The sequence below is a fragment of the Triturus cristatus genome, chromosome 11 (assembly GCF_964204655.1).
Source record: "Triturus cristatus chromosome 11, aTriCri1.1, whole genome shotgun sequence".
Classification (NCBI taxonomy): domain Eukaryota; kingdom Metazoa; phylum Chordata; class Amphibia; order Caudata; family Salamandridae; genus Triturus; species Triturus cristatus.
In genome coordinates, this window is record NC_140594.1 from 565,000,535 (window position 1) to 565,026,117 (window position 25,583).

Consider the following 25,583-nt stretch of genomic DNA (forward strand, 5'->3'; position numbering starts at 1 on the left):
GTACCATATCGCAAATATTGCTCAATAGTCATTAAAAATTAAATTAAAAACATGAAAGCAGCTGAATAATTTCATATTGCCAATATTATACAACAATTATAAAAAATAATTTGTTAGAGAAAAGTTAAAAACATGATTGACAGATTTGTGAATATATAAAAGGTAATACCTGAATACATATTTCATAGAGGGACCAAATTCATAGTTTCATACTGCCAATGTTACACAATAATTATAAAAGTAATTTGATAAAGAAAGGTTAAAACATAGTTTACAAGTTTGTGAATACTTAGAGTACATATTTCGTTTAGGGACCAAGGTCAAAGAGATTTCCTACTTCTGATCATGGATTAAGGGGTTAAAGTGACTTGTCTTACAAAACGTTCTTTGTCTAAAATCTTCAATGCAAAGAGGGCCAGACAGCACTGCCTCATATCTCAAATTTACCAAATGTCTCACAAAAATATTTTAAGAGTAAGAAAATTTTCATAGAGGTTTCCTGCATTAAATCGTGCGCTTTAAAAATACAACAATATTTCTTACAAAACATTAATTTTCATAAAAATTGCAATGAAAGATAAACCGGACAGCATTGCCTCATACCCCAAATTTCCAAGATGAGTTTGATCCACCTCATCCTCGGCTCTCGATAACATTTGCAGAATAGTGCTATATGAATTGTTGATTTGGGTGAGACTCCGTCGCAAGGACAATTTGGTAAGGTTTTAGACCAATCCTTTATGGTCGGAAAGCTTACCAAACGGTGGAATATGTCGAGTCTGAAACGTGTCCGAACAAATCTTTCATAGCCTCTCATTGCATATATTAGATTTGTATTTGTATTTGGGTATTTATAAAGCGCAAACTTTCGCTCCGGAGGGAGCATCATGGCGCTGTGCATACGTATAGGGTTCGGGTGATGAGAAATCTAAATAGCTGCCAACACATAAGTATCAGATTGCTGGTAAATCCAGGTCTTCAATAGTTTCCTAAAAAGATGCTCGGTCTCTGTCAGTCTAAGGTTTAAGGGCAGTTTGTTCCAAGCCCTAGCTGCTAGGACTGTGAAAGTTCTTCCACCCCTAGTTTTGTATTTGTATCTCGGAATCCTGGTAAAGTTAGCGCCTGAGGATCGTAGGCATCGTGCGGGTTCATAATGAATGAAGCGTTTAATGAGGTATTTAGGACCTATATTTTTCAAGGATTTGAAAACTGTAAGTAAAAGTTTAAAAAAGATTCTCTTGTGGAGAGGCAACCAATGAAGGGAATTTAAAGCAGTTGAAGCTGAGGATTTCCTGGGGAGTTTTAACACCAATCTTGCCGCAGCGTGCTGTACACTTTGCAGCTTCTTCAAAGTAGACTTTTTCACTCCTGCCATCAACCCATTACAGTAATCGAGTCGGGAAAGTATCAATGCTACCACGACCGATTTCCTAGAGGCAATGGGGAGGAAGTCAAAAAATTTCTTTAGGGATTTAATTAGACCGAAACAGCAGCCGGCCGTAGTCCTGACGTGATCGTCAAAGGATAGGGTTACATCAAATTGCACGCCCAGATTGCGCGCGGAGGACACTACACAAGGTGGGGCCTCTGAGTCTTTGGGCCACCAGTCCTTCGGGCAAAAGAGAGAATCCCGGCCTAATGGAATGATTTCGGTTTTACCACTGTTGCACCTAAAGTGGTTTTTATTCAACCACTGAAATACCTCCGTGAGACAATGCTGAAACCGAAGCTCTGCACCCGAACAGTTTTTATCGATGGAGACGACAAGTTGGGTGTCGTCGGCATATGATGTAACGAGGATCCCATGAGATTCTATCACAGTGAGGAGGGGTGCCATATAGATATTGAAGAGAAGTGGACTTAATATGGACCCCTGCGGTACTCCAGATGTAATGGTTTTTTCACTGGACAGGTGGGGACCCAAAGATATAGATTGAGACCTATTGGACAGAAAGGATTCTACCCATGCTAGAGCTGTGTCTGTCACACCGATCTCTCGCATCCTGTCAATCAAGATGACATGAGAGATAGTGTTGAATGCTGCTGTAAGGTCGAGCAGGATGAGGACGGCTTGCCTTCCTTCATCCTGCAGGAACTTGATGGAGTCAGAGTTCTATTAGAGCCGTTTCAGTGGAATGGCTAGGGCGAAACCCAGATTGCTGGGGATGAAGGATGTTATGGTTCTCCACGAAAGCCTTAAGTTCCCAATGCACAATCTGTTCGGTGATCTTTCCTAGAACAGGCAAGAGAGAGATGGGGCGCATGTTCGTCAGGTCCGTTGGAGATTTATTCTGCTTTTTCATCAACGGTTTCACGATGGCCTTTTTCCATTCATTAGGTACTATCCCTGATTCTAAGGATGCGTTTATGATGGAATTGATGGTGGGATTGACCAGCTCGATTAGGTGGTGCAGAATGCAAGGAGGACAGGAGTCGGTTGGTGCTCCTGATTTGCAGGCCAAGATCGCCTTGCGGGTCTGTTGGAGGGAGACAGGTTGGAAACTGCAAAGGGAATGGTGGTGATTGACTGATTGTTTTTGGGAACACAGGATAGGGGAGATCAGGGGGGGCGGAAAGTCCTTTTGGATTTTTGCGATTTATTTCAACCCACGCCCCCCCCCCCCCGAAAAAATCTGCAATTTGGTTACACAGAGTTATGGAAGGTGGAATTTGGGGCTGGAGAGCTTTGGGGTAAATAAAGGATTTGACAATGGAGAAGACGGTTTTTTGTTTCTGATGGGCATCGTTGATAGCTGTTGTGTAGTATGCCTTTTTAGCATCCTTTATGCTAGAGAGGTATAGTTTCCTCTGTTGAACATAGAGGGCTCTTGAGGCCTCGTCGTATGTTTTCCTCCATTTCCTCTCCTTTATTTTACAAAGTAGGTGGCTCTCAGTTAAGGCCTGGGTGTACCAAGGGGCACTTTTCTTCTTTTTGAGGCAGTTCACACGGTCGCCTTTTGGGTCGGAATTATCTGAGATGATCTGATCCATCCAAACGTGAAAATTGTGAGAATCGACCGATACATCTCCCGTCAGTTTAGGGGCCATAGCCAACGGCTGGATGTCTAGCTTGATATGGTCAATCACCTTTCTCCAATTAACCAAGGAGGAAGGTTGGGAGCACTTTATTCTTGGGGAGGCTAGGGCTTGTTTCTTAATGACAAAAGGGATAAAATTATGGTCAGTCCAAATTTGCGGGATAGGGGGGGACGTAATCATGGAGCTTAAGTTGGAACAAATACCATCAAGAGTGTGGCCAGCTAGGTGGGTAGGGGCGGTCACTAGTTGGGTCAGTCCAAAGATGCTCAGGGTGTGCTGGAAGCATATAGCATGGGGGTCGACACGCGATTCCAAATGCATATTCATGTCTCCTAGTAAAGTAAAATGAGGATAACGTAATATTAGTGACCCGAGAACTTCATCTAGGGAGTCAAGGAACGGGGTGGCATTACCTGGGGGGCGATAAATTAGGGCTCCCGAAAAGGAGGAAGAGGCATCGAGTTTGATCGAGAAGCCGATGCTCTCACTACCCTTAAGAGGGCCCAGATCGAATGTATGACACACAAAGGATTTTTTAACAAGGAATGCAACACCCCCTCCTCGTCCAATTGGTCTGTCCTGCCTGAAGATAGTGAAATTGTGAGGAAGGGCAATGACCAAATCGGGATTTGAAGAGTCGTTGAGCCATGTTTCTGTTATAAAAAGGGCATCAAGATCATGACATAATATTAGATCGTGTATGTCTTGGCTGTGACTACACAGGGAGCGGGCATTTATAAGACCTCCCTTAAAGCTATTACTGCCGTGTTTTGAGGGAGCAGAACTTTTGGGCATTACAGGGGATGTCCCGGAGGGGGTCCAATTGCAGTGTAAGCATGAAAAGGGGCCCCAGAGAGAATCCTTGGGGGGACAACCCTTACACTGAACACCTATCTTAAGACGCAGTGCTAATAGTTCCCTGTTGTCATACCTGATGATAGATGATTGTAACCCATCGTGCCCTGCGACCGGCGCGATCCTGGCGCGGACGGGCGCAGACGGGCTTGGCTTAGGCGCGGCTTCGGCGCGCATCCGGCGCGCCCGCTGCGCCGTCTGGTCGGTCTGCACATTATGTAGGGGGAAAAGGAGGGCGGGAGGACAGCGCGACTAGAGCGCTCCCCCAGCCTCAAGAAAGATGGCGCCCACCGCCGCCGAGAGTCGGCTAAATGCGGCTGTGCAAAGAAGGGGAATCACAGGAAAACAAGATGGAGAGAGTGTGTCAGTGTGCCTGATTAAAAATTCCCATTAACGCTATTTAAAAGCCCCAAAAGGAAAATACAACAAATATAAAAAGCGTTCAAGGTGCGTTCGAGATTATTGCCAATATGAAGAATTTCATCACATTCAGCTTACACGCAGCTCGCAGCCCTAGTTACCCTCACTAGGGAGAGCTCCGTTAGGCACCGAGCTCACTGGAAAGCCCTGTTAAATATTCCAGAAGGGCGGGAAGACAGCGCGACTAGAGCGCTCCCCCAGCCTCAAGAAAGATGGCGCCCACCGCCGCCGAGAGTCCGCTAAATGTGGCTGTGCAAAGAAGGGGAATCACAGGAAAACAAGATGGTGAGAGTGTGTCAGTGTGCCTGATTAAAAATTCCCATTAACGCTATTTAAAAGCCCCCAAAAGGAAAATACAACAAATATAAAAAGCGTTCAAGGTGCGTTCGAGATTATTGCCAATATGAAGAATTTCATCACATTCAGCTTACACGCAGCTCGCAGCCCCAGTTAACCTCACTAGGGAGAGCTCCGTTAGGCACCGAGCTCACTGGAAAGCCCTGTTAAATATTCCAGAAGGGCGGGAGGACAGCGCGACTAGAGCGCTCCCCCAGATATGGTTGATATGGTTGAATAGTGAGGGTGGAGCGCATCAATTGATTCCTTTGAACCGTGGGATTTGATGCCTCACTGGCAAGTCTATTTGCCTCCATGCGATTCATACATTGTTTTTTAAAAGCCTTTCTAGGGATTAAACTCATCGAAGAAGGATTGTGATAGTATTCAGGCTGGCCTAAATCAGTCATAAAATCTTTTATGTATTTCAACCACCTAATCTCTAAGGCGTGATCTAAGTTAAGGCTGTCACTAACATTTGCCGACTGAATATCGTTTTTGTCGCAGTCCAGATCCGGTGCCACAGTAAAACCGCTTGCACCTTTATCATGTCTGTAATAAATGGTAAGCCCAACTCTGTGTGGCAAATATATATTGATGTAGATCGTGGAACGGCCAATAAATACCTTAAAAACGCGTTCTCAACCCTCTGTATATCGTTTAACTTTACAAAATCCTATAACTTCACAGTAAGAGAAAGAAAAGTAAATTTTGGAAGACAAACTGACTTTTGACCTCATGAATACAGAGCAAATGTGACAAGAGTAAAACAAGGTTTAAAGGCATCTTTATTGCTCATTGACTTTGCAAGTGACCAGAAAATCGGTTAATTGTCACCTCCACAAAACAGGCACGTATGCCTTAAAAATAGCTTGCCCTGATAGAATCTGACTCACCATAGCGAGTGGGTAAGTAGATTTCTCAGGGCATTGAAGCAGCTAAATAGAGTTTTACGAATTCAGATTTTTTAAAATTTTGTGTAAAAGAAGGTTGACGGGATAATTAATGGGTAATTGCATTTGGTAGTGAGGTTTTAAAAGAAACATGGTTTGTAATTTTGTTTTGGGAAATTACAGATCAGTCCTTGGCATCTTCAGTCTAAACACACACCTAAAATGTTTAATAAAAAGAAATAAAAAAGAAAACACACCCAAGAATATTTATAGAGTTACCCAAAACTTGTGAAGTAGCTTCACCTTCGTGCTTTGCTTCATTCTGTCAGGCTGCATTTATTGTATTGCTGAGGATAACCTACTCACTCCACTCTCTCTGACTTAAGTGCACTGCGTATACGTCTATAACGTGTATCCCATGCTTTCTGTGCCACAGTATTTGAGCTGCTTATCACTGATGTGACCCAGTAGGCCCAGACCTAGTCTAGGGTTGCTTGTGTTCCCATCTAGCATGCACCTGGTTTGGCAGTCAGGGCTGGACTTTTCCTATTAGAGCAGGACCATGTCTCATTTAGATATGGCTGTTCCTTGTTAAGAGTGGCATAGAGAAAGGACAAATAATGAACTGGAAATCTGCTTGAATGATGGCCAGTGGCTGAGGACTTTGCAAGAATTCCACACAACACCTTTGTGTTTTCACGCTCTTCTTCACACGATTTCCTCTCATTGCACAGTCCCTGATCATTTTTTCATTTTTAAGGACGGACAGTACATGAGTCCCCACATTTCTTTGGTCTCCTTTTCTTCCGTCTTGTGGTGGGTGATTACACTCTCTTTGGGTCTTGTAGTCTGAGTATACAGGTCCACCACACAGCCTCCACCGATCTGTAGGCAGGGTCTTGTAATCGTAAGGCAGTATTATAAAGCTCCTGCTTTTCAGCCAGAGGAAGTGCTCACCCTACCGCCACAGCTCAGGCAATCTGCTGCTTTTTGTCAGTAGGTCTTCTTTCTTTAATAATCACTTGCTGATTTGCATTGTGTTTAATTCCAATCACTTCCCTATATAGATGGCTGCTTTATTTCGACAGTTCACCTGAAGGTGAGGGAGAATGGTGGAAAGGAACTCTGATATCTATCTCTGTGTAATCATGTGCATGTGTTGACATGTGGTTGTGCTCTTGCATGTTATGGGAGTTCTCTCACACATGCTGGGTTATAAGGAATACCTGGGCAAATCCCTCAAGGCACATACAGGTATACCTGGAACGCATTGTAGTACTGACCAACATATGATAAGTGTGAAGGAACTTGGTGGCATTTTCAGGCTTTATACCTGGTGATGAAATGCAATTAAATGGTCTATATAGTTACTTAATATGAAAGAATTGTATTACTGAATAAATTGTTTTTCAAAGAACAGAAGCTAGTCTCTAGGGCCCTAGTGTGTTTTCAGAAAATGAGTAGAGAGCAAAGAGAGATTATTAAATAATACTTAGTTGCTCCTGTTTTCAGATAAAAAGCAGGGCACAACCTGGACTAATGCTGTGCCATTATAATTTTATTTTAAACCTGTTATGTATTTATTGTTCCCCTTACTTTGTTGTTTCAGTCTTTCTACTCCTTTTGTTTTCAGTAGAATGTAGCATTGGAAGGCAGCCTTGTCTTTTTTTTTTAATCAGAAACTAATTATAACCTCCTTAGTAACATTGGTTATTTATTAACAAATCCCTGTGAGGAGATTTTCTCTTAGTCTGACAGTGAGTCCGGAAATGCAAGGTGAGGGAACATAACTATACACCATAATTTTGCAAAGTTAGCAGGCTTGTTAAATCCTGGGTCTTTTGAAGTTTCCACTCAGCAGCCCCTTATATCCACACCCAGAACACAAGTAAAGAAATTGCATTATGCTCACTAATCGCATCGCAACAGACATTTCTCCTTATGCATTTTTCGTAATCATTTTTTAAGTAGGCTGAAAATAAGTTATGTTGAAAAATGACACCCTCTCTGTAAATTATAGCTAAGCATGATATTTACTGTCCCTCCAAGTGTTTTAAGGCAATAGAGCTGTCCAATAGCTGCAAGCCATTCATGTGCGCATCCACTTCTATTGGGATGCATATTCCCCAGGTTAATTCCTCACAGCGCCATCTCCACATCTATTTCTCTGATTTGATCATACTGTTATAAGGTCTGGGAAGACTGAAAACATCTTGCCTTCTTAAAACCGTTCACATGGTCATATCACCGGAGAAGTCTCAATCTTCAAAGAAACCTTTTGTTTCTACACTAGGCTTGTTCTCATATGTCTGATTTTCTGTATCTAGATGGCCTTATAATATACGGGTCCAAGAACAATGGTCTACTTGGGTGTTGCCAGAACCATAAAACCAGTTTTGGTCTTGCAAAAAAACGGATAATTTAGGAGTATGATTTTAGTTAGTGAAACATAGAGCAGATTACTGTCGAATTGCGCGTTTTTATGCGTTACCAAAGGATACCCCTAGGTTACCATGTGAATTTTAGTTTTGAGCATTTAGGCCATTCATGCATCCAGACCATGTGGAGCCAACACTGTCCTCCATTTCTTCTGCAAATCGAAGCTCCATTGGCAATTGTATGCCTATGTATGTAAATCCGTCTTACAGTACGAAAGGCAAGAGGGACTGACCTTACAGCAATACCTATTACTAGCATAGAAAAGTAGGCTTCGACTGGTACATTGATAGTAGGTTACAGCACTTCAACTGTCGAAACACAATACTACATTCACCAATATCAAAAGTAACAATTTAACAACTTGCATTGCTAGAACGTCACCCCCCCCATACCGAGCTTTTAATTATCTACCGGTTGATACATTAAGGAGTACTTTCAATTGCATCCACAGGTCTTCTATATTTAACACAATAAGTGCAGCCAATGATCTTCCCAAATACTCTCATCCCTCTAATCGACAACTCTGCTATTCAGCATTACTTAATCAGCTAGTTCCGGATTGGTCACCTTCCAGGGGTTCCAACAGCGCTTGCGTCATAACACTCTAGGAAAGCAGATCTTCTACCATCCTGTCCTCTCGGTGGGTTCTTCTAATGTGCGCCTCCTCTGCCCCGGCCCATTCCAGCAGGTCTTTCTTCTATTCCCTTAGCAAAGGGGGTCTAGCACTTATCCGGCTAATCGCAATGTGCCTCTTCGCTACTGAGGGTTCCAGTACTGTGAATTGTCTAATTAACTTTTTCTTTGGATTGGCAGGGAGCAGGCCCAACACAGACTGTTTAATCGTTTGTGGTATATCCCACCCTGTCACATGCTTGATTTGGGTTAACATCCCCATCCAATAGGTTGTAATAATTGAGCAGTGCCATAGGACATGAAGGTATTCTGCCACAGTAGCCCCGCATCTAGCACATCTCTGATCTCTGGTGGGGTATATAGTGTGCAGCTTTTTTTGTGGAGAGATATGCCATGTGTAGTATGTTGTATCAGTTTCAATCTAGCACTGATCGACACTTTGCGCTCACCTGCTTGTATTTTGAGACCGTCTTTGGGGCTAATGGGCTCATCGCATACACACTGCCAGGCATCTTCCACTCACAGCGGCACTAGTCCTCTATCTGCATGCAAATGCATGATATAAGTGTTTTATAAACCTATTCCCTTCAGCCATGGATAGCATAGTCACCAACGTCTGTGTGGGTTCTGTGCCTCCGGGAACGGCGGCCATAACTGGTGTGTCACGGCTGTGATTTTGTCATATTGGAGGAACTGTCCTCCACCCATAACAAATGTTTGTTGCATCCTAAATTGTGATTAAGTGGCCCGCTGGGTATAGATCTGCCAACATAATACAACCTCCTGCCTGCCATCTGTCAACTGCCATTGACTGCGCTAATAGGCGCACATCCACTCGTCCAACTCCGGAGCAAACTGTTCCCGCTGCATCACATGCTGCACCGCTCTCCCTCCCCCAGAGGCAGCCTTGTAGTCGGATCTCATGAGGGAATTTGTAGGATATTCCCCTTTCCCTCATCAACAGTGTTCCCAGCTGATGGCCATCCTTTGTACCTTCTAGTAGCGACCTTTCCCATTTCCCCCCCCCCCCCCTTCCATCCCCCCCCCCCCCCCCCTTCAACTAGTCTATTGTGTGTTGCAGGTGAGCAGCTAGATAGCATCATTCTAGATCTGAGACTTTCCTCCTGCCCATATCTCATTTTCTCTTAAGGATTTTAAGCCCAATTCTGCATCCTTTGCCGGCCCATAGAAGTTCGACCAGTAGGCAATCCAGTTCCTGGAATACCCTTTGGGTAACCACATACATGGCTTCCTGCAGGACATACAAACATCTAGGCAGTACCACTATTTTGATGAGCACTATATCCCCGATCAAAGACCGTTTCAGTGTGTTCCAGAATGCAATTGAGGGGCACAGATTGCAAATCACTCGTCTCAAGTTTACATCGTTGGGTTGCTCCTCACCATGGGTGATGTGAATACAGGGATATTTGACGCTGTCCACCTTCCATGGCAATCCCGACTTCGATAGTTGGTCTACAGGTAGACCCTTCAGCTGTGCCAGTGGGAATAGGGCCGACTTGGTGCTGTTAACCCAGAGTCCTGATAATTCCCAAAATTCTTGCAAAACGTTGAGCAGGATCCAGACACTATGCCGGCACAGATAAATCATGTCATTTGCATAAAGCGAGACCAGATGTACTGTGTGACCAACCTGTATGCCCTACCTACGAAGGATCTGCCGAAGGACGAGGAATTAAGGGGGTCAGAGGGCACCCCTGCCTTGTGCCGCAATGCAATAATATCTCAAGAGATCCATACTGTCCGGTTCAAACTCTTGCTATCGCGCTCTTCTAGAGCAATTTAATCCATTTCATATAATTTTGGGCCAGTCCCATCCTGTGTAATACTTGCCGGACGTAGTCCCAGCACACAAAATCGAAGGCTTGTTCAAAGTCTAGGAAGGTTGCGTTCTAAGTCAGGCGCATGGAGGATGTATGTCAAACGGCGAAGGTGACAGTGTGTTCCGATGGGGGATAAATCCCTACTGATCCGTGTGGATAAGGTGCGAAAGATGGGGTAGCAGTCTTGCCGCCAATGCGTGGCTAAAGATTTTCAGATCAACATGGAGAGTGGACAATAGGGGTCCGCCTCCATGGGGTCTTTTCCGGGTTTCAGGATTTATACGATAAGGGTCTCTCTCATTTGACCCTGGGAGCATCCCTCTTTCCAGCGCTTCAGCAAATACCAGTAGTAGTATATGTAATTAGCAGTGGTGAGTGGTCTGATTTATATACTGAGCCAAATAGTTTGCGGCCACTAGCCTCTGTTGCAGCTGATTGAATGAGGAAGTAGTCTAGCCTACTGTATGTGCCTGCTACAGGAGTGTAGCCTGAATATGCAACTCTGTGTGGATGGCGCATTCGCCAAATTCCTATAAGGCCTAAATTCGTCTGTGCAAGCACTGTCATGCGGGGCGCTTGGCAAGAGTGTCTCTTACCTGGGCATTAGTCTCTTTGGAGACACTAATTATGATGTGCTTTTGCCTTGGCTGCAAGAAATGACATGAATATCTAAAATACAAAGAAACCTTGTTGAGGACTTGAGACCACTACAAAGAATTTCATTTGGAGTTGGTGGAGGAACTGAAATGTTTTCTGGTGCCTCTTTAATGCACAAAGCTCAGTGTGCCCTCATTACTAAAGGTCCTTCCCAAGTAAATAACATCTCTCAAGAAGTTGCTAGCATTCCGGTTTCCTAGCTGTGCCCCTTCATGGCTGTGCAGGGAGGCTCCAAAGCAGGCTCATCACTGGCTGCTGTTAACGCCATCCATTGTGCACAGATTTGGGACCTCCTTTAGAATTAGCTGGTAATTGAAGGTGGAAATACTGGTCCTGGAGCTAACGATTCCTGCTTATATATCCATCCACCCCAGTCAACAACCATTAAGAGCTACTGGGCCCGGATTTAGGAAATACATTACTGCATATGGTTGCCCAATTGTAGTCCATTTTCTGCACACATTTTCCTCACGGTTTCTTGTAGAAGAAAACTGTATATGGAAAATAATTTAGTGTTGTGGGATGTTACTGCACCTGTTATAAGTCGACATCATCCGCATAGTTTCTCTTGAGGAGCTACTACTCCATTTGACTTGAAAGTAGGGCTTATGTGTCTCAGGGTGCTAAAATTAAAGTGTGTGCTGAAAATATTTTGTTTTGGCCTGCTGTGTTCATGGCTCCTGTTTCTGACTTGCCACTCAAAGCCTAGTTGTTCCAATAGGAAAATATTTTAAAATAATTTTGGTAAGATCTGTCGTTTTTCTGCCCTGGTTATAGCTGATACATGATTTTTGGAAAACCAACCATTTATGTTCTGTTTTTGACTCTTCCTTTGTAACTGTTAAACTAAATCTATTTGAAAAAAGCAAATCATTGTTTCACCACCTTTCTTCCAATGTCCTTTTTAAGAAGTTTGATTCTTTCACAAAAGATACCGTTGTAAACTGATTATGTAATTTGGTTAATAAGGAAATAACATTATCTTGTTTTATTTACTTTTAGATTCCAGAATTTGATAACTTATACTTGGACATGAATGGCATTATACATCAGTGTTCTCACCCAAATGACGAGGATGTTCACTTCAGAATAACAGAAGATAAGATATTTGCAGATATCTTTCATTACTTAGAAGTGTTATTTCGTATCATCAAACCCAGGAAGGTGTTCTTCATGGCAGTTGATGGAGTTGCTCCAAGAGCAAAAATGAACCAGCAGCGTGGGAGACGTTTCAGGTAAGAAACTGTTTCATGCAGTGTCATTGAAGCTGCTTAAGACCAAAATGGTATTGGACAGGTACGGTAAACACCCCTTACTACGCATCCGTCACCCCGCATGTTGTTTCAATGCGGTCTTTACAACGACTGCGTTGTAACAACGCATATAATTACGCCGAAAGTCGTTACCACAACTTGTGGAAAGGGGAGAAGGTGTTGGATTTATAATCCAACACCTTCCCTACTGTCCGCACAGACTGGAGTTGGAATAGTGAATTATACTATTCCAACATCCAGCGCCCCCCTCCGCAAGTCGTTGTTACGACTTGCGGGGTAATGGTATGCGTTATTACAACCCAGTCGTTGTAACAACATGCGGGGTGAGGGAAAGCAGAAAAAAGAGGCGTATTCGACAGGTACATGTGCACCCAGTTAATCATTAAGATTTGTTGAAATGTTCATGTAATAGTTTTCTTTTTTTCTACATCTTTAACTGGTTCTTTAGGGAGATTTTCCCCTTCAGCTACAGATGTGGATTTTAGCTGTCCGTGGATGCTCATGCTGGACTGTGGCACATATAACAGATAAAAATCCAGCTGTGCTCACAGGCCTATGAATCAAGAAATAGTTCAGTCTTGACTTTCATTTATCAAGGCTCCAAAGCAGTTGCACCAACCTCGCCTAGCGACAACTCCCAACCTCCTTTTTTCAGTGAAGAGATGTGTTGTAAAACCGTTGGCCTGCAGATGCTATGCACCAGTAGATGATTGTAGGGTTCTGATGCCAAACCTTGTATCTTTTTGTTCTTCAACAGTTGGTACAGTAAAACAATAAGTCTGATGCAATTTTGTTTTATAATCCCAAAAAGAAGAGTAACTGGTTCCTCCAACACAGTTTGCAAATACATTTTACACAAATCATTTTAAAGGCACAGATTTATGACTGAACACTGCATGAATCAAATAATGAATTAGCTGTTGTGAGGAAAGTGAATACATTTTTGATGCTCCACAACTGTACTGGTCTTCGAAGGCTTGGTTTATTGTCTATCTAGTAATGCGCAAATTATGTTCTGTTTATAGTGTGCTCCCAAAATGGTAGCCTTGTTTCTCCTTTGTTATTCCATTGTTTATTGTTCCAAATGATTATGGAAGGAATTACCAGAGACTACAGTTGTTGGGCTGCTGTAAGCTTGGCTGCCACCAGGATCTGTGTCAGTCAATTCGATATAGAAAGGCTTACCTTTATTATAAAAGAGCTTCTTAATTGTGTTCTACTTAATACTCATTCTGTAGGAGTGAATGCAGCACATATCTATTATTTGCAAACATCTTAAAATTTAGATTATCTGTTCTTGGTTAGGCATGTTTGAGTAAGTTCTCTCCACAATGAAATAGCCACTTTACACCTGACGGGTATGGGCTTGTTAAGAGCAATCACCTAAAAAAAGTGGAGGAAGGTGGCTATAATTGTTAAGAAATCCTTGAATTAGTGAGTTTTACATTTAGGCCACATAGGAAAGTCCGATGCATTTGTGTTAAACATCAGAGTAAGTGATCACTCCAACTATAACAACCTTGGTGATGTGCAGACCTCTAGGAGAGCTTGGCTCACTTAGTAAACCTTTCAAGCAACAGATAACCTCCAATTGTTTTTTCTATTTTTATTAATCATTTTTATTAGGTTTTTCAGACCTTATAAGAATCGTTAAAGATTGTGATCATGCGCATCAAAGTGCATTATATAAGAAGTACTGTTGTAGTCCAAAGTCATAGCAGATTATCCAATTGCATAAAGTAAATGCTAGACAGTGCCATTGGGTGGGCCTTAAAGCTTTAAGTTGCTACTTTGGTTAGTTTTTCCTTTTTGTGTCACACTCATGAGCGAAATTAAACTGTTAACTTAGGACAAACACTGGGGGGAGAACAGGGAGAGGGAGGGATTGCAGTTCTACTTCTGCATCGGCAATATGGGGCTCAATATTAGGCTCGGGGAAACTGTACTGTGGTTCTCCATTGTGCTAGACAGTAGTGGGGCTGATTATGTACTGGGGAAGGGTAATCAACGCTGCGGAGAGGAGTGTCCCCCCTGGATATCACGAATGAGCCATAGCGTGGGGGAGGTGCAAGGTCCTTGTCAGAAATATGCCAGAAGTGTGTGAGCAAAAGGGCCCATTGTGGGGGGGATAGGATGTAGACAAATCTGACATACGTCCTCGTATCGAAGTGCCTCCTCCTCTGCGGCGTCTCATTTGCGCATTGCCCCCACCTGTGATTCCACTGGGGGGCCCGTGGGTGCACACCGGTGCAGTGTGATTGCGAGTTTGGCTAAAAGTAGGGCCAGGGCTGCAAAGCGTGTGTACCTTTTACTGCTTCCTGCTCTTGAAGACACCCAGCGAACAGGCTTCCCACGTGTATATATCCTGTGACCTCCCGTAGTTTAGCGTGGATGGCGTGCCAGTAATATTGTAGGGCTGAGCAAATTGTGAACCTGGGAAGTAGCGGTGGAGCTGTGGTGGTGTTAGAGAGGCTTGGTGAAGAACTGTATGTTCTTGAAATGTGAATTTCTGGAGACTTTCTTTGGAAATTCTAGGGCTTTTTCCCATTCCTTATCATGAAGCACCTTCCAAACTCCTCCTCCCACTTTTGGTGAAGTGTTTCTAGCGGTGTGGCCGACAACTCACTTATGACCTTGTACAACCAGATAATGAGGTGACAACCTGGTCCCGTGGTCAGTATGTCCTGAAGCACTGGGTGTGTCGTTGGTTCACCCCCGGCCAGATCCCAGAGGCACTGGCAGGAGTGTATGAGTTGCCTGTGGAGGAGGAACTGCCCCGGAGGGAGCCTTCTCTCCTCGGCTAGTTAAGCAAAGGGGAGAAGCTGGCCCTCCGAGAAGCGAGAGCCTGGTCCAGGCACCTAATTCCCTGGCTGTGTAATAGCACCTGCCTCCTAATAGCCCCTGCCACGGAGTAAGCTGACCATGGGTCGCAGAGGCGTATAGAGCGAAGTGCCCAGAGAAAGTCCAGATATCCTAGCCATACTAGCTTTTGCTATTGACACTTGTATATGGTACGTCTGGACTGGCCGGACTCCTGGTAGGAATGGGCGATAAATTGCTGGCACGGGGACTGGCTTCCGAGCATGTCTCCCCAAGATAGCACCCAGACATCCAGTAGGACAGCTATTGAAGCTGTGCAGCCAGGAAATATGCTTCGAAGGATGGAGCTCCCAGACCTCCCTGGTCTGTCGGAAACTGCAACTTCGCCAAGGCGACTCGCCTGCAGCCGGATCTCCAAATAAAAGAACAGAGGAGTGCATCCAGTTCTTTAAAAATGGAGTGAGGTGGAATGACTGGGAGATTTGCTAAGTAATATAGGAGGCGAGGCAGAATGACCATTTTTGACAGGACAATCTTGCCAGTAGGAGCTAGGGGAAGAGTCCTCCAAAAACTTACCTGGGAACGTATACCCATCAAACCTCCAATTGTGTAATGTTTACAAACTGTTGATAGCGAAGACTTTTATTTCTGGCTAGACCCTCCAGCTGATCCTTATGTCTAATTATTCCTGCAAACTAGACTATAAGTCAAGTTATTCGCATTTTATCGGACATTGCCTAGGCCTTTTTCTGGCCAGAGATATTGGATTCAGTAAGCATAATTCTCTCGCCATAGGAGGACCCGGGCCACGTTCTCTTTTAATTTGTACCCCAGGCAAACTTAAAATTGAACAGCCTGAGTTTTGAACTTCTTCACAATAATTGACTAAAGTGCATGGTTGTTTCACTAAAAAAGTGAAAAACTCTATAATGAACAGAGATTGGTGGACATTTTTGATGATTTTCGTTACACAATATGGAAAGTAATTGCCCCGAAGTAAACATAAAAAGTTAGGAAGTTATCCCTTCCCTCACTTACACTCTTCTAGTGTCTGTTCCAGAGAATGTTCTAGATGCTGCAAATAAGGTGCACTATCCCGTCTTAACCTATTGAATCTGTCTTCAGCATTACATTTCAGTTTTCATTAGGAAAGTTTATAGTTAATTAAAACCATTATTCTGGCAAAAATAATAAAAGAGCATTAACTTTGTTTCTACAAAAGAGTTCATGGAAAGTGCAATCTTAACTAAATGTATATAAAAATACAAAGTAACTGCGCGTAACTGTATGTTTAGAGGGATGTATTGAAAAATGTTCATAGATGTAGCAATCCAGAGAAACTCAGTGTCATTACATGTTTCAGGAGAATTTCTTTCCAGTGCATGTTTAGCTCATATACGCATACGATTCTATTCCTATTGAAGCGCACAGATGTAGAACGCTCAGAAAAAGACGCTTCGAATCATGCGTATTTGGATATCCCAGTTCACTTGTACAATAAGCAGTTTCCAATACGTGATTGGGAAAATTGAAGTTAATCGTTCAGGGAAATAACAATATATATGTGATTACTGACAACACACGGTAACCTAATCATGTCATTGTATTTTTCTTTCTTTTGCTTGTTAAATAATGTATAGTTACATACTTAAGCTACCTCATAGCCGTGTAAATCGTCCTGCTACTCATATTGTATTCGTGCTCAATTTACCTTTTGTTATTGTGAAGCGCTCTGATACCCAAGGGTCACGTTCGCGCTATATAAAACTATATAAAAAAGGATATTTCTTGTGGGTCTTGTTATTGCTTGCTGGGTTGATCTGCGATATCCTTGATTGGTATTCTTATTTATATCCTCTGGCCCAGGTCTGTCAGACTCCATCGTTTACCTCTATTTGTAGTAGTTTTTAGTGGCAAGGGATCTGTGCTCCTAGCCAGTACTGTATGCGGCCTCTGCTTCATCCATGTGGGTTTTTTGTTCTAGCTTAAAAAATTTCCCGGGATTTTGCCACCATGATATTAAGCTGTGGGTTGAGTGCCGCAATAATGGCTTGCCTGCAAGTCCCGATAGCCGCCTGATTGAATGTGCCCCGCAACATCCTTGTGTGCTCTGGTAGCAATGCCGAGCAGCGACAAAGGATGTGCATTAATGTTTTTGTCTGCACCACAACGTCGGCAGTTTATCGTAGCCGGTTTTAGCATGGGTGAGATTGGCCAGCTTCTCTTTGTCTTCTTGCATCGCGAGAAGTGTGGCAGATCTGTTGAGAATCCTTTTAAATTCGGTAGATGATAGCCTTGCGCTCCACAAATCTGAGGTCTGCAGCAACTGCAAGGCGTCGCTGAGACTGGGACGAAAAATAGATTTTGACTGATTTCAAGCTAGAAACAGGCAGCTAATGTATTGTCATCCATCATTCTAAGCCGGCAGCACATTTTGTGGAAGGAATACTTCATGGCAGTTGATTGTTTTGTCAGGCTTAGCTCTATACGTATTTGGCGGAGAGATGTTTGACTAGGGACCCTTTGTACTGACCAATAGGATTTAGCAATTAGCAGGTCCAGCTGCCTTGCCACCTTTGTACCTATCATTATTTCGCACCCATACAATATAGATGGAAGTAAATTTCCTCCATAACCATATGCAGGGGTCCCATAATAGGACCTTGTAGAGATTTCGACAGGGTATTCAATCTGAATGTTAGGGATACAACTTTGGATTTCGTTAAATCCATTTGTGCAGTTTTAGATGCCTCTTGAGTTCTAAAAGTATTCCACTGTATTTATATTTTGATTCAACTGATAGTGCGACACCTTCTATAAGCCACTCTGGGTGTTTTAGTTTTCTTGCTAAATTTCACCACTTTCTTTTTTTAAATAATTTCTAGTTTGTGCCAATTGATGAAACTTTAGTGTGCATCTAAAAGCCTTTGCAGACCTTCGGAGGTCATGTTCATCGAGTTAATAGTCTATGTATAGAATATGCATAAGCCAAGAGTCCCCGATGTTTGGTGGATGGGCATTAACACAATCCAATTCTGTGGATAGGCTTGACAGGTAGATGTTAAAAAGTAAGGTGTGCAAGCAAGCCCAATTTAACATGCAGCCAAGTACAGACGTTGGATAGCTCTCAGTATTTTCACAGGTATTCCAAGGGAGGCGAGTCTTTCCCAGAGTAAATTTGGGGGGACCCTATCGTATGCTGCATTAAAGTCAATGAAATAGGCATGTAATTTCGATTTTGAGATTCAAGGCTGCAAGTTTTGACAGTGTTCCGTGGCTGAAGCAAAATCCTGCTTGATTTCATGGAATAAATGCCAGATTACCACCCTGCAGCATTAAGGTTGCATAGTGCGTGGCATGAATAACAAGGCTGTGTCGCCTCTTTCACCCCCTTTAAAAATTGGGTGGATTATTGATCTTTTGCCTGGAGTCCGGAACTGCTTGATGGAGGTTCACAGCACTAAAAAGTATGCCAAGTTTTTTGGCCCATAATTCTGGATTCTTTTTTGTACAAGGCAGGAGGGAGGCCATTCGACCACAGAATGATGTATAACTGATTCTAATTGTTATGGGTTCATTTCAGCTTGCTCCCTGCTTAGCTGCTTCATCTTGAGTTTACCCAGCCTTTCTTTCTGCGACCTGTCTCCTTCAAAGTCCTGCCTTACTGGATTGGTGTGGGGCGAAGTGCCTGCAGCCTTGTTGAATCCATTGCATTGGATTTGCTGAGGTCTCTTTTTGCCATGCTGGGTGGATCTGGTGCATCTGATTAAGAAGGCTGCTGCAGCTGTGTTGGATCCCGTACATTGTGATTGCTGAGGGCTCTTCTTGCGTCATTGAGTAATGTTTTTGCAGATGTTGGGTCCATCTTTCGTTACTTATATTAGCCCTATATAGCCCAGTGTTGTCATTGTTTAACCCATGAATTATGTTCTGAAATGCTGTAGAGTCTCTCAAATTACAGGTATGGAGAATCTTTGACCAAAACACATCTGAGTGCTGTTTACTGGTCAACCATATTGCCCTCTTATACACTTTATGCAATTCCCTTACTTTGACTTGTTCTTCCTTCATTAAGGGGTTACATCTCAGCAAGCGGTATTCCCGGTTTTGAGCCTTTTTGCTGACCTAATGTATTTGGTCTTTCACGCTGTTTTTTTTTTATTGTTAATAAGTGGGAGGTTTTCTTTTTGGCATTCCTTATCAGAATCCTGCAGTACTGCTCCCAGTCGCTGATAGTGGTTGTCATTGAAAAACGGTATTCTTCTAAAAGATTTGTACCGTGTAATAGGATTTCATCCTGCTGATGTACTTGCCAGTGCAGGCGCTTAAGATTTTCCGATTTTAGGTCTTCAATAAAATTATTGGCTGAAGTGTGGACAGCGGGTTGGGAGTTAAGTGTAGTCAGAATCAGAATAATTTATTGTGTAGTTAATTAAAACCATGACAATATAACATTTGTTAACAGTGCGTAATATCAAAACAGTTAAAGTGTTATAAAACAAGTTGCTTTTTCCACAACATTTTAAGACATTTCCTTGTGCAAATAGTCAGTGTGACAGTAAAATTAGACTAATACCTGAGATTTATTCCAAAGTGCTGTCGTGCTATTGTCTTATTGTTGAAACATACACTTTTGCAATTTACTTATGGATGGTGTAAGTTGTGTGCAAAAATTAAAGTTTTAAGAGAGCCGTATATAACATTTGTATAAAACAGAGGAGTGAGCAGGCAAGTTCTTAGTTCATTCAAAAAAGGCTTTCTTGTAAATGGGTTTGTAACAAATCTTCCACGCCGCACAACACAATCTAAGCTGATTCCTGCGTAAGTGCTAGCTGTGGCTTTGTCCCGTTATAGATGGATGTTGAGTCCTTGCAGACCGGCTGAGACAAATCCGTGTCTTCTTCAGGATGTTGAAGAGCATTAATGATTCTGTGGTCAACTACCAAGTTTTTTTAGCCGTTTTTGTTCTGCAAGCGTTAAAAATTTTACTATGCGGCAGTTTAGCTGAATGTTTTCTGGATTGAAACAGGCTAGTACCGCTTGTCTCCTAGTTCGAAAACCATTTATATTGAATAGGTTTTTTAGAAGTTTCTGCCGGTCTTGAGCCATGTCTTTGCATAGGCAAATTAAGTGTAGTATGTCACCTTGTTTAGTTTTGCACAAGCTGCAATAGTCTTGTGCTGTCAGCCATTGCCATGGCGGAAGATGCTGGGCACAAGGTAGAATTCCTAATCTTAACCTCCAAAAACTTATTTTTGCTGCTTTAGAATACCCCTGATTAAAATATGCTTGAGGGGACAGTGACTTGTATGTATTCAGAGTCATCCAGGCATGGGCTCTGTTAGAAAAGGTTGCCTTGTCTTCGATCAGTGACGTTTGTTTGATGGCTTTCCAGACCAGTTTTTTAAATACGTGGTATCCAATTTGGGCGTTCCAGAGTTCCTGTAGTTTAGTGTGTTCCAGAGCTGACTGTAGGTAAGCTCTGGCTTGAGACGTGTCTCTGTGCTGCATATCTTGCCACAGAAGACTGTTAAGCGTATGGGACGGAGAACTTTTGATCTTATACCAGCTGATGATATATGCACCCTGTCTTGCGAGGTCTTGTCGTAGGAGCCCGAACTCCAACCTAACCTGGGCTGGAGAGGTGTAGTTCGGAAGACAGAACATTTGTTTGTATGCTTTGACCTGTAGGTTGTCTAGTTCCTTGGCGTCTCTGCCCCGCATTGCTTCACTGCCGTATGCAATTGTGGGAAGAAGTTTCGCCTGAGCAACCTTTAATAAAGGGGTCAAAAGCGGCCCCGTAAGTTTATATGCAAGATTTTTCAGGTTTAGTCTTTAGCGTGCCCTTTCTTCTTTCCTCCTTCATCTGAGATTTAAACAAGCCTCTTTTGTCTATTATTATTCCTAGGTATCTGTATTCGTCAGCCACGTCGATTTTCTTTCTTTCTTTTTTTTTTTTTTATCACCGAGAAACCAGTTTCTCTGGCGTGTCATTTTGTTGTTGTGGATTGCCATCGTCCGTGTTTTTTGCAGATTTATCCTTAGATTATTCTCTCCGGCGGAGTTCTGCATTACCGTCAGGAGGTTCTGTAGTCCAACGTGTGTGTAGCTAAGCAGGACTACGTCGTCTGCATACTTTAGGTTGGACAGTACAGTCCCACCTAACCTCGGGGAATGAGAATTACAAGCATTGAGTACTTTTGGCAGATCGGCCAGATATAAATTAAACAAGGTTGGTGCGAGCACACAACCCTGTTTCAAGCCTTTTGCGGTGTAGATTTTTTTGGAGATGTGGGTGCCATCACCTAATTTCACCTGCACCCAGGTGTTTGTGTGTAAAATCTTCAGCATATTTACAGTTGGCGTTGGTGCACCCCATTGATCCAATTTCCTCCATAGTCTGCCTCTGTCCACATTGTCAAAAGCAGCACTGAAGTCAATGAAGCACAGATGTAATGGTTGTTTAGAAATTTTAGCTGCATCGATTATTAAGGATATTGTAAGAATATTGGTAGTGGTACTTGTTGATTTACGAAACCCAGTCTGATTCCACGGTATAACAGAACTAACCTCTGCCCAGGATATTAAATCTTCAAGTATTGTGCCTGAAAAATATTTTGCCTCGTCTATCAGTGCTATTAGGCGGTAGTTGTTAGGATCAGCCTTGTCCCCTTTTTTGTGGATTGGTGCTATAATTGACCCTTTCCAAAGTTCTGGTATTATTTCCAACCGCCTGATGTCCGAGAATAAAGAATGAAAGATTTCCACCCAGGCGTCGGACTTAGCCTTATAGAGTGCCGGGGGGATGCCGTTTGGGCCTGGTGCTCCTTCACTCCTTCCTTTTGCGATTTGTTTTCTTATTATTGTCGGGGGGAATGGCTGATGAGACCTAGTCGGCTGTTTTCATTATGTTCGAAATCTTGGTTGCACGACTCAGTTGAAGGCTGACTGACAAGATCTTGCGGGGTAAAAAAGCTTGTTTGATAATTGCCAGGTTTTTCAGTAGTATAGTTGAAATGGCTTGACAGGTAGTTCACCCATGTTAATTCTGTTATGTTTGACCCAATTCCGGTATGATGTGGACGGATAATTCCGTTGACTGTTTTCCAAAAGCGACTGCTGTTGCTTTTTATGTCGCTTAGTAATTTTGCCCAGTGTTCATTTTCTGAATCTCTTTTGATGTGCCATTTCAGTCTCTTCAGTTTTGCCCTTTGCTCTTTCAAATTTGTTCGAAGAGGAGTATTCCACGGTGAGTATCTTAGGTTGCGCAGAGCTACGTTTTATTGTTTTTTTAAGAGACTTTATCTCTGCTCGAGTTCTTTTCGAGATGTTGTTCTTATTGTTTGTAATCTGTAGCTTCCGCTTGTTATTGTAGTTTACTGCTTGTCGACTTGTAAATATGTCAGTAAAGTTTTCCCAGATTTCTATTTGATTTCCTGGGGCATCTACTAGTTCATTGAAGAGTTGGATTGCAGCGTCTGCTTTAGTAGCTGCGTTTGTTGTTGTGCAGTTAATCCTCCGTAAATTAGAGGTATATATAAACTCCTGGGTTGCTTCCGGCTTGATCGTTTTTGATGCTATACAAGAAATGTGAAATTCTTGTAGGCGATGGTCACTTTGTCCCCCATTCTAAATCCGCCAATATGTTCAAAAAGTGCGAGATTTACGAAGGAGTAGTCCAGGATTGAGCTGGTTGTTGAAGAATAATGTGAGGCGACGGGTGGAATGTCGTCTGGGAATCTACCGTTTAGTGCACGCAGATTTAAGTGTTCCAGATCGTCTCATAGATGGTTATTACTTCGATTCTTCTTCTTCTTCTGCTGTGGAGCGTGTTGTTTAGGTATGTTGTATAACCCTGTTTGCAGCGCTACCTCGTGTCCCTGGGCCGATCCTATAAGATATTGATTGAAATCCCCTGTCAGAATTATCAGTGGATTCTCCTGCGCCATAGAGATTTCTGTAACATGTTTCATTAACTCTGTGGCGTCTTTTGTTTTGCGTTTAGGATGGATGTATGAGTTTATCCAGATCACCTCTGTTTCTTTGTCCTCGATAAAGATTGAAGTTTTCACTGTTAAAAATACATTTGAATTTAGATCCATCGTTGTTACAGATGATATGCGGGTTATTGAAATGTAAATGGCCAACCCCCCAGAACTGTGGCCGAATCTTCCGGACCTTATTGCTGGTATAGAATGGCACATATATCCCTCAATTTGTATCGGGGACGTGAGCCAGGTTTCCTGGAGTAGTATTATGTCATGGGCCTTGATGTAGTTTAAACAGTCTGGGTCAGTTATTTTGGCTGCTAGGCCATTTATGTTCCAAGAACAGACTTTAAGGGAGTTTCGACCGGCCTGTTGTTCCAACTTGTTGATATGGTCAATCCTGCTCTGTGCATCTTTTTATGGTGCGTGATATTGCTTCCATTTTATGATCCTGGTAAATTGGGGCCCGTGATTGTGATGTTAGTTCCTGTTGGTACCTGTAGTCATCAATGCTCCTTTGGCGAGATCGCCCACGGGCGCCCTTAAGGATGCTGGTTGGTGGTGTATCATCCGCTTGTTGACCTATGCCTTCAGTAATTATTAGTGGTGCTGGGTATGCTGGAATTTGAAATGGAAAAATCTCGATGCCCCATTTTTTTTGAAGATTTGTGATTCAGCCAGGATTAGTTTCGCAGTAGCGCTGGAGGACCATGTTGTTTTTGTTGCTTCCATTGATTGAGGATTGATGGTGTTTACAAATTCTATGGATATTAGATCCGTTGATCTTGTCGCGGCTAAAGTTGGGATTGCTTTAAATAGTTTTAGGATGTTGCCACGATTTAGTATATCCTGAGGTCCCCGAGAGACATATGTTGGATGAAAGACCAGACTTGTTGGCTCTTGCATTAGTTTTTTTATTTCCAGATGTGTTGGATTTGTTCTTTCTGTTTGATCGGTTTGGAACAGGCCGCTAGTTATAGCTTTGTGCTGTATTTCCCCCTTATTACTTGCATCCTCAGTACTGAGATTTCCTAAGGGTGACTCAGAGGTTCTTTGTATGGGGTTTGTTTGTGTTAGTCCTCCCCACCTAAACTGTACCTTGTTAGCCGGTGGCCTAAAGTTGATGCATTCATTGGCTTGCTCCTGGTGCTTAGACTCAGTTGATGGTAGCGCCTGCGTTAGCCTGTCAGTCATGGCTTCCCTTCCCTGGGCATCCCTTATTTCCCCTTGGAGTTGTGTTGGTTTCTAGTTATGTTGGGGTAGATTGTCATGTATAGATGCGCACAGAGGACTGACCTTTTCTTTCGATAGCGTATGTTTGTTTTGAGCTGTCCCAGGTGAACTCCTTTGGTCAGAGTTCTGTTTTTGTTGTTTATATTGAATTGTCACCAGATTTTTTGTTGTTTTTAGGTCAGTTGGGTCACTTTGACTTCTCCCTACTTCTTGTTGGGAAATTGACATAGTTGTTGTTTGATTTGGCTTATCTTTATTTACGTATGCACAGGTGCGCAAATTCAGATTTTGAATGCTTGCAGGTACCAGGGGTTGTTCTGAAGTATTCACAAGAGAAAGATCTTGTGTTGATGGACTTCTTATGGTGTCGAGGATGTTTTCATGGTTGGCATGACTATTACGCGGATAGGTGAAGATAGGGAAGTAGGAAGACGTACCTTTTGTCTGGCTTTTGATTCCGGCCTTTCCTTTTTTGTTGACGACGCTGTTGGGCATTTAATTTTGATTCATCGCCATTTTTGAGGACTCTAGAGGTAGCCGTTGCAATTGCCTTAATGACGCTGCCCTGCTGTTGAGTTTCTGCCAGACTATTGGTTTCAAGTCCCTCCACGGTATTTGAGACCACCGGCATGTGTTTTGTGTTTGTTGTTGTTGCTTTTGTCGTTACACTTTTAATCTCCGTTAGCATGCTATTAAGCGGTAAAGTAGATAATTTTTCAACAACCTGGTCACAATTGCATTTGAGATTAGAAGTTGTTTGGGCTCTTATAATCAGGCTGTTTAATTTTCCCAGTTTTTCATCTATACCAGCTGTGAAGACGGCCAGAGTGTTCACTAATGTTAGCTGAATCTCCATTTTTTCTGATTGAAATTGCAAGGCGTTTACTGCCAATTGAATTGTGTTTAGTAAAGAATCCCAAGCGCTGATGTTTTGTGCCTTTGCCAATTCAGATTCGTTGGCAATAAAGTTCGTCTGGTTTGTACTGCTTGGGTATTTGGGGGAGATTTGATGGCTGAACTGCCCTAGCTCTAGTGAGTCTTCTAAATTTAGTTGGTAGCCCTCCGGGTTGTTATCCTGCTCATGCTCTTGGGAGTCAGGTAGTGGTATGCTTGTATTTGTCAATGAGGCAATCGTGGTCGTGATCCTCTTCC

General features: G+C 42.8%; 1 protein-coding gene across 1 annotated transcript in view; it reads left to right on the forward strand.

The window, feature by feature from the left end:
* XRN1 (5'-3' exoribonuclease 1) overlaps positions 1-25,583 on the forward strand; it is a 1,184,094-nt gene that overhangs the window by 27,181 nt on the left and 1,131,330 nt on the right. The window contains exon 2 of the mRNA XM_085633624.1: positions 12,119-12,351. Coding sequence (XP_085489750.1) covers positions 12,119-12,351 — 233 coding nt within the window. The remainder of the gene's footprint in view (positions 1-12,118; positions 12,352-25,583) is intronic.